Source organism: Vigna unguiculata, chromosome 9 (genome assembly GCF_037176805.1).
Source record: "Vigna unguiculata cultivar grain cowpea cultivar isolate G323 ecotype 2 chromosome 9, ASM3717680v1, whole genome shotgun sequence".
In the NCBI taxonomy this organism is placed as follows: Eukaryota; Viridiplantae; Streptophyta; class Magnoliopsida; order Fabales; family Fabaceae; genus Vigna; species Vigna unguiculata.
In genome coordinates, this window is record NC_140800.1 from 7,692,741 (window position 1) to 7,701,933 (window position 9,193).

The 9,193-nt window shown below is 36.1% G+C and overlaps 2 protein-coding genes across 3 annotated transcripts; one reads left to right on the forward strand and one right to left on the reverse strand.

Annotated features, from left to right (window-relative positions):
* Positions 1-4,032, forward strand: ENO1 (enolase 1). The gene is made up of 7 exons (XM_028047287.2): positions 1-651; positions 1,601-1,908; positions 2,258-2,412; positions 2,494-2,811; positions 3,049-3,195; positions 3,302-3,352; positions 3,712-4,032. The coding sequence occupies exons 1-7, from the start codon at positions 248-250 to the stop codon at positions 3,772-3,774; spliced, it is 1,446 nt and encodes a 481-aa protein (XP_027903088.1). The 5' UTR covers positions 1-247; the 3' UTR covers positions 3,775-4,032.
* Positions 4,033-4,372: 340 nt separating this feature from the next.
* Positions 4,373-9,193, reverse strand: LOC114163157 (2-aminoethanethiol dioxygenase, putative (DUF1637)). 2 transcript variants are annotated; one of them, XM_028047289.2, is made up of 5 exons: positions 8,990-9,193; positions 8,024-8,175; positions 7,086-7,248; positions 4,946-5,143; positions 4,373-4,667 (listed from the first exon to the last, which is right to left on the reverse strand). In XM_028047289.2, the coding sequence occupies exons 1-5, from the start codon at positions 9,138-9,140 to the stop codon at positions 4,546-4,548; spliced, it is 786 nt and encodes a 261-aa protein (XP_027903090.1). In that variant the 5' UTR covers positions 9,141-9,193; the 3' UTR covers positions 4,373-4,545. The 2 variants fall into 2 exon arrangements, with proteins under 2 accessions (XP_027903090.1, XP_027903089.1); XM_028047288.2 differs by having other exon boundaries at positions 4,373-4,670.

Sequence of the window (9,193 nt, forward strand, 5' to 3'; positions counted from 1 at the left end):
AAACCACCTACCACGCCACCACCTTCCTAACTCGAAGTAAAGATTTTAGACACAACAACCTCCGAAAGACCAAAAACGTTGTTTTTTAAGCTTCTGTTCTGTACTGTTCCAGTTAAGTAAGTTTCATCGCCATCAGCGGAGTTTCCCACCAACCCTAACATTCATAACTTTCCTTCACATTCATAAAAGGCGTTACCTTTTAGGCCACCCACATTCTCACTTCTTCACAAATCTCATTCATACAACAATGGCTCTAAGTTTGACATATCAACCCCTCACTAAAATACCTTCTTCTTCTTCTCCTTCCTCTTTCTGCACCCATCGGACAACTCAGAGGGTGACTTTACGCACTGGGCGGCGCCCCCTGACGGTGCGGGCGGCGGCGGAGACGACGGTCGGGAGGGAGTGCAAGGTGAAGTCGGTGAAGGCGAGGCAGATCGTGGACAGTCGGGGGAACCCGACGGTGGAAGTGGATCTGGTGACGGACGAGCTTTTCCGATCGGCGGTGCCGAGCGGCGCGTCAACGGGGATTTATGAGGCTTTGGAGTTGAGGGATGGGGACAAGAGTGTTTACGGAGGGAAGGGTGTTCTTAATGCCGTCAGGAACATCAACGAGGTCTTGGCTCCTAAACTTGTCGGCGTCGACGTTAGGTAATATATTTCTTTTTTTCTTTAGTTATTGCTGTTATTGTTGAATGTAGAAGTAAAATGAATCACGAAGGGATTAAGGGTAGGTGGAGTTGTAAAATTGAATGAGCCAATTCAGAGAGGGAATGAATAATAAGAGATGAAAACTGATGTTCAGGGTGTGTTTGTTTGTCACGGTTTATCAGGATTGGTTTTGTATTGTGTCAGATGTGATTTTGTTTGAGTTACTTGTTTGTTTCACTCCAAATTTGGGTTTGAGTTAAGGAAATAAAAAATGGCTTTTTGCTTTAGGTTGAACATTTTACACGGAAGTTTTACTTTATCATCAATTTACCTTTTAAGAGAAGACATCTAAACATAATTAACTTTACATTGAGAATAATTTTAACTCAAATCAATTTTGCAAATATTCACACACACTCAATCATATATATGTCGTATGTATATCAAATCTCAATCATTTTTTGGATTTTGAAACTTGTCAGCTGTCGATATAATGCTTCCTTTATACCAGCAGTTGATGCTGAGTAAGCAATCAATATCAAAGGCTTAGATTTCTGTTTTCGTTAATGATTATTTATCCTTAAATCATTACAAAAGTTGGTAACATGAAGTCATTCTTCTGCTGCAGTGTGTAGTGATTCCATAGAAACAGCTCTGGATCAAATTGATTTGAAATCTTGTGATATGAAGTTAGAAGTTATTCTGAACTGGTGTATTTAGCACGCCATACATGTGATTTGGACACCACTTTCGGAGTGCTATGCTTGGTTCTTTATATTGTTTTTGCTTTCAATAAACTATATCTCCACCATTTCTTTGGGGTTGTTATTGGTTTTGAAATAAATAAAGAAATAAACTTATATTTAGATTAACTCTAACCAGAAATATGGGGATCTGTTTTAGACATGCTGTACTGTCAGCTGACATTTATGATTTCGTGTTTAACAAGGAACCAAGCTGATGTCGATGCTATTATGCTGGAAATTGATGGAACTCCTAACAAATCGAAACTAGGGGCTAATGCAATATTGGGAGTTTCACTGAGTGTATGTAGAGCTGGTGCAGGAGCAAAGGGAGTGCCTTTGTTCAAGCACATCCAGGAGATTTCAGGAACAAAGGAGCTTGTTATGCCAGTTCCAGCTTTTAATGTTATAAATGGGGGCAGTCATGCTGGAAATAATTTGGCTATGCAAGAATTTATGATACTACCAGTTGGAGCAACTTCATTTGCTGAGGCACTCCGCATGGGCAGTGAAGGTTAGAAACCTTCTGCTTTATTACTGATTGTACCACTGAGGAAGTATGCCTGTGACATGTAATCATACATCTTTTGCATGTCTTTTCTCATTTTTTGCATCCAACTTAATGGCTTCTTCTCTTTTGGTCATAGCTCAATCATTCTGGTAAGTGTGATTTTATAAGTTCAGATATTAGTTTTCATTCTAATGTTGTTAGTGCATATGATTTTATGGCTAGTCTAAACTCCAATTTTCCTGATTGCATATTATATATTGTTATAGCATACATTTCATGACCTTTTTAATCTCATCATCTGTGATCTTGATATGGTGACAATCTGTTAACTTGATTATTTCTGGTAGAACAGTTTATCATGTATTAAAGGGGATAATCAAAGCAAAATATGGACAAGATGCATGTAATGTTGGAGATGAAGGAGGATTTGCACCGAATGTCCAGGATAACAGGGAGGGGTTGGTTTTACTCATGGATGCCATTGAGAAGGCTGGTTATACCGGAAAGGTGGATGCTGCTTTCATTTTGTTAACTGCATAATTTGAATACTCACTTGTGCTTATCTAGAAATGAAAATCCATGGTGCAGATTAAAATAGGTATGGATGTTGCGGCTTCCGAGTTTTACACCAAGGATGGGAAGTATGATTTGAATTTCAAGAAGCAGCCAAATGATGGAACTCATGTTCACTCTGCTCAGAGTCTTGGTCAACTTTATAAAGACTTTGTAAAAGACTTTCCCATTGTGTCAATTGAGGATCCGTTTGATCAAGATGATTGGGGTTCATGGTCTTCCCTGCTTTCTTCAGTTGATATTCAACTTGTAGGAGATGATTTGTTAGTTACAAATCCAGTCAGAATAGCTGAGGCCATCAAGAAGAAGGCTTGCAATGGTTTGCTTCTAAAGGTTAGCAGTTTTTCCCAATTTTTGTATCAATTATAGTTCTTAGTTGCTAATATGCAATTGGGTTATTTCATTTCATTCTAGTTTTAGTCTAGTTTGCCTAACATTTTCTCTTTCAGATAATTTTATTCATTTGAATCTTATGAAACTAATCAAACACCAGTTGCATGTGGCCGAATTTGTAAAGGTTACAAAACAATTATCACTTCAATTGATGTTTCTGTTAACCATGGACTGCAGGTTAACCAGATTGGTACAGTAACTGAATCTATTCAGGCTGCACTTGACTCAAAGGCTGCAGGTTGGGGTGTCATGGTTAGTCACCGGAGTGGCGAGACTGAAGATAATTTCATTGCCGATCTCTCTGTTGGCTTGGCCAGTGGACAGGTTCTACATCCTTAATCATTTGTTTGTTGAATAAAAATATTCTTGGCTACTTTAAATTGTGATGTTATCACTTTCAGACTCATTATATCCATGTTCTGTTTTCCAGATAAAAACTGGTGCTCCTTGCCGAAGTGAGCGATTGGCAAAGTACAATCAGGTAATGGGAATCTTGTGTTTTTCTCTTTGATTCAAGGTTTAAGCTCTGCCAATATCATGAATATTTTAAAATAATTTAGAAATCAGAAATCATCTTAACTAGACTACTGCAAATTGTGTTTGTTAATCATGTCACCATATATGTATCTCATTTTTCTTTTGGTATACTTATCTTTTAGTATTTCTAGTTTCAAACTTCATTTATATTGTTTTCAGCAGATGAAATAGCATTGATCTAGCTAGAAAAAGTGTTTTTTAGAATGCTTCTTTACCAGTCAATTGCTAATATCATGTTGATGGTTTGCATTATGATGAATGATCTAACATTCCCCACCACAAATGTGTTCAATTTCTTGTCAGCTTCTTCGAATTGAAGAACTTGGAGATGTGCGATATGCTGGTGAAGCTTTCAGATCACCTTAGAGTGAACCACAACTGATAAAAGATAAACTACATTGACTTACCGAGGAAAATCCTGAGTTTTGATATATAGCTGTAGCCTTCGAGGGTTTTCATAAGTTGGCCTAAAGATGTGTTTTGAACTGAACCAATTACCGAGTGACTTTGGTTCCATTGTTGTAACTTATTATTTTCTTAAAAAGAGTACTTGTGAATTAGTCCCTCTGTTTACGGCAATAATTTATAGTGTTCAATGTTGGGGATGTTTGGACATTTTCTTCATTCACTTTCATACTTTCTTTTAGCAAATCTATGACCTGTCATCGTATTTTATAAATCATTTGAAATTATATTTTAGATTATACGATCTATAAGTTTTGAATTGTGGAATTAAAGAGGTCTTCTATTATAGTTATGAGATGAGAAAGAAAATGGCCATTGATTGCACTTAGCATTTCTCGTTGGGAAGCTTATGTTTCAACCAAGCATATAAAAGCACAAATTAAGTGATTTTTGTTCTTCTTTCACATCTGCTCATAACAAAGGAAAAAAGATAAAAAGTTGTGTAAGTTTAGAGCAAAGAAACTGGAGATTTACTTATCAAAATCTTTGCTCAAACGCATTGGCAAAAGGAGGCATATATATATAAACTAGAACATGCCATTCATCAGCAATTTAGATCCTCTGGTCTCTAACTTCCAGGTACAATATGTGATACCTGAATTTTCAGGCGTTAACGTCACCCACCTTCATAACTGGAAACATAAAAGTGCTTTAAAATTGAAGCAACCAGAGCTAGTGCTGAATATTTGGACCAGCATATTCCCCCAGACGCATATAAAGATCACGAGGTGATTCTAACTCTGCAAGCCAAGCATATTCCTCCTCTTCCCCATCACATACAGGTGCATTTCCAGCTGCTGCAGAGACACAGGCATCAACAAAATCACTCGTACAAATCTCATATTTGACTCACTTCCTATAAACAATGCATGAGTTCTATAAAGGAATACTAACTTCTTAAGGGCATCACCATATTTTCAGAAATAAGAATAGTAATTCAATTTCTCATTCCTTAATCCATAATCATGTAGCAATTGAATCATGTGATATGATGTGCCATTAAAACCTTGATCACCACAATATATTATAATGATGCATATAAAAGAAGCAATGTTACAGAGCAGTTACTTACCGAAAGCTGAATAAGGATAGTCATGATAGTAAGTACACTTCCTTCCTTCTTCAGTATTATAAGAAGGAGTGAGAATGTCTAACATCGCACATGGCGTTACCGCTGTAAAACAGTGCAGATTTCCACCGTGTTTGGGATATAAGACTGATGTACACGGTGCATTCAACACCTTATCAACTGCTAATTTTGCTAGTCTAACTGCCCCAGAAAAAAAAAAAAAAACTTAATTAATAAGTAGCTTCAAAATACGGATGCAGTAGAGCAGAATGCATAAGCCATTAACATGATGATTTTCACGGTGTCAAATTTCAAAAGAAGATCTACTGAAAATCACATTAGGACCCCCTCCGCTTAGGTAACGTTACATTCTTACCACCTCCGACCCTACAAAAGATCCCCTGAAATCCATCATAATAATGTGACAGATGCACTCTCTGTTCTGCTAGGTTATATTTATAACATGTTTCTCAGTTTGTGTTGAAGAAAACCGCAATGTGACATAGCCATAACTTTGTTTGAAGGAACTATATTTGGATAATTTTAAGAATGAAAATGCATTTTAGGCATGAATATGGCATTAAGCAGACATGACACTTAGACACAAATGAGCTAATACAAGGATAGACAATTTAATCATGTATGATCTAATCCTTTATCAATCAACACAATCTCGTTTACAACGACCTATCAAAGTTATTTAGCGTGTATTAGGAGAAGAACAAGTCGGACACACGAAAGATCAAAATCTATAAAAAAAAAACACGATGTTATGTGAAGCCTAGATGATGCTACACGGAACACTAAATGCTACACTAGATTAGATTATGCAACATGAAGTGTTACACGCTACAACAGTTTAGACAATGATATACAAACAAAGCGCTAGACAAAGCTACATATAGTGTATCCAAAACTGCAAACGACTCAACACATTGCAAGAGAGTATATGGACTGGAAGCCTAAGCGAAGACTGACGTATGAGAATATACGATGAAATCTAGAATATCTCAACATGAAAAGTAGATGTATTATACAAGTGAATATAGAACTGACACAAGAACAGAGATCAACACCAAGCTCCATCAATCGTATTCAAGACTATATAGAAGCTTTCGCATACAAAAAACACTAAGGAATCTAAGTCATCTACCTGAACTTAATGTTATTCAAACAACATTTTTCGTAAAGTATTTACGTGCTAACTAGATGACAGAGAGAGTGAACCTTATTTGTAAAATCTTCATTGTGTAAAACTATTCTCACAAACAAGAATGAAAATATGTATACAAGAAAGCCAAAAGTGGCTAAGCATTAAATAATACTTGTGCATTATCTTGAGCATTGATAAAGAGATAGTTAGAAGTGACTTTGTGTATAATACTTGCAATTAAGTTTGATCAGTGGAATCCTTTATTATGTGTAAAGGATATTGGACGTAACTCAAGTTGGATGAACCAATATAAAAACTTAAAGTGTCACACTGTTATGTCTATTGCTCATATACCAGCTCCTAGTTGCTTTAACAAACGTCTAACAAAAATATTTGTGAAATATGTTCATACTATTAAACGGCCACCTTTGAACGTCTAATTGATATGGCTTGTTACAAAAAGCATTCCGAAGTGTTTTATAACCTCTATTCAACACCCCGCTCCCACCCTACAGATACACCTCAGAACATAAATGTGTATCATCAACCCCCCTTACACTCCTCCTTTTATAAAAGCTAAGATGACGACTTCCTTCTCACGAAAATTGTTCCCTATCGGAACAAATGGTATATTTAAGGGTGTATCTGTCACAATATTAAAGATTTCAAAGAGTTTTTTGGAAGGGGTCAAAAAATGGAGGAAGTGTGAATGTAATATTAGCTAAACAAGGGATATCCAGATCCAATTTCCTCTAATAAGGATTTAGATTGGAATTTGCTGAACAAAAATAAACAGTTAAGCCTTTGAATTGAGTTAGAAAAAGAAAAACAGTGTCTTCAATTTTCGAATGAAAAATTAATAAGGGCAACCTCACCTTATTCAAAAAGAAAAACAGCATACATAAAAATTAATAATAAAATAGGAGACAAAAATGAAACAAAGGAGACTAAATAAGAAAGTCATAAGTAAAGGAAATATATAAGTCAAACCTTGAGGATATCCAGGTCCTTTACTTTCTACGACAAAGGGAGGCTCAACCCAGTCATAAGCTTTCACATGCAAAGAGCCATATAGAAGTTTACTGAATACAGTCATCCCAGGATGATCATGGAGTGGAATAACTGCAGAAGTTGGGAAACAGAATATACACATCTGCACCAATTGACATTGCTTACTTTAAAATCCATACCTCATTCCACATCAGATTGTCCCAAGAAAACAACTATAATGAATGCTATAATGAAAATGTCATGACAACCCAATTCACAAAATACCATGAAAAGTTTGGCTATATATGAATTAATGAACCGTACAATAAACACCTTATACTAGTACCCAGAAGGCAAACATATTGAAAAATCTATAGATGCACAGACATGTAGACATAAAGCTATCAGGCTTCCAGCAGTGCAGAGGCAATCTACTAACACAGCATACATACGAACCCATAAATATTTACATCCAACATACATGCAGAATCTGACATGAAAACATATTGTTGCCAAGAAGAGGTTGAAATTGGCCAACATGTTCATGTACTACTCGAAAATGGATAAACCAATGACATCTTATGATCAATCATCCACCATAAACGCAGAATCTGACATGAAAATATGTTGCTTCGAGAGGTTGAAATTGGCCAACATGTTCATGTATTACTTGCAAATGGATAAAACCAATGATATCTAAAATCTATTTGATCATTCAACATACAAGTAAAATCTGGTATGAGCCTGATTCCACTTAAAAGGACTACAAAATGTTCAACTGGCACCGCTTATGCATTCTGCTTATTCTTCTTGGTTTTCTGCATTGCACTTTTAGCCACTATTCATGCAAACAAGAAACAGATCTAGGCTCGGATGCAGAGTAAACACACCTAGCAAATATAAATAGTTATCTTACTGTGGTGCATACTAAAGCTCACCGTAAAACTATCACATTCATGAATGTCCAAATACGTTATTGGTTGAGCCCATCGAGCTACTCTATTAAGCACATTAGCACCAAAAAAGCCATGCCCTCGATCATCATCTGCAGTTTCTTCTTTAAGGCCAACATCAGCAGGTTTAACAGTGTCTGCCAAGTCACGAATAATTAACAATAATCAAGATTCCATTATCCAAAGCAGCGCAACATCTGCATTTCAAAGTTCAAAAATATATGAAAAATAATCTGGATTTAGATAGGAATCACCAACTTACAAAATTCTGCAGAAACAATAAATACCTTCATAATTTGCACAAGTAAAATAGTGATAATGTTCGTTTCGCTAAACAGATCAAACATGACAACAATTTACCAAAATCATATTTGATATTCGTTGAATGACTGCCCAAAATCAGTGACATCAAAATCCAGCGACAGGCCAAATTCCCCACAATTCCACTCTTCAAAACACTCTTTTCAGTTTAGTGAAAGAACCCCAAAAAATATAAACGGGCAAAGCTACTTTTTTGTTCCACAATTCATCTTGGACCTCTCAAAGAGGTAAAATAACCTAGATTATTTATTAATTGTAACAAAAAAAATCGCATTGCAATAAAATAACCTAGATTAATTGGTGGTTGAAATAAAGTTCACAGCTTAGACATTTTAAAAGTCATATTGCTCTTACTCCGTCCACGTTTCCTCAGTTGTTTTCTCTCCGTAGGTTAATTAGGAGTATATTCCTATTCTTAAAAACCAAAACAATGATAGAACTTTCATGCATTATAATGCAAAACAACATCTAAAAAATAAAAAACCAACTAACCATAACGCTTTAATTTAATCGTAATGTCGTAAAACAATATTCCCAACACTGGAAAGCCCAATTTTACAAACTGAACGTCGAGAACAATTGGAGAAAAAATTGCAAACTTGAAGTTTGAGAACAACCAAAGAGACATACCCAGAATCGAAGAGAGCTTCTGCAAAGCCTGGGACGAAGGAGGGGGTGTTCCAGAGGGTGAAAAGATGGTTTTGCAGTGGTCATACAAGGTCTGAACCTTGGAGTTTTGGGGCCTCATACTGAAGTATCTGCGTAATGAAGAGAAAACCATGTCCTTGTTCTCTATTACTACCCTCCAATAATCAGATAATACTTGTCGTGATT

Coding starts and splice junctions, on each gene's coding strand:
- LOC114163157 (XM_028047288.2), bottom strand. CDS start 9,140: ATGGTTTTCTCTTCATTACGCAGATACTTCAGTATGAGGCCCCAAAAC. Junction 7,249..8,023: donor ATGAATGTGATAGTTTTACG/GTGAGCTTTAGT, acceptor CAATTGGTGCAG/ATGTGTATATTCTGTTTCCC. Junction 5,144..7,085: donor AGGACCTGGATATCCTCAAG/GTTTGACTTATA, acceptor TTTCTGGGGCAG/TTAGACTAGCAAAATTAGCA.
- ENO1 (XM_028047287.2), top strand. CDS start 248: ATGGCTCTAAGTTTGACATATCAACCCCTCACTAAAATACCTTCTTCT. Junction 652..1,600: donor CTTGTCGGCGTCGACGTTAG/GTAATATATTTC, acceptor GTGTTTAACAAG/GAACCAAGCTGATGTCGATG. Junction 3,196..3,301: donor TTGGCTTGGCCAGTGGACAG/GTTCTACATCCT, acceptor TCTGTTTTCCAG/ATAAAAACTGGTGCTCCTTG.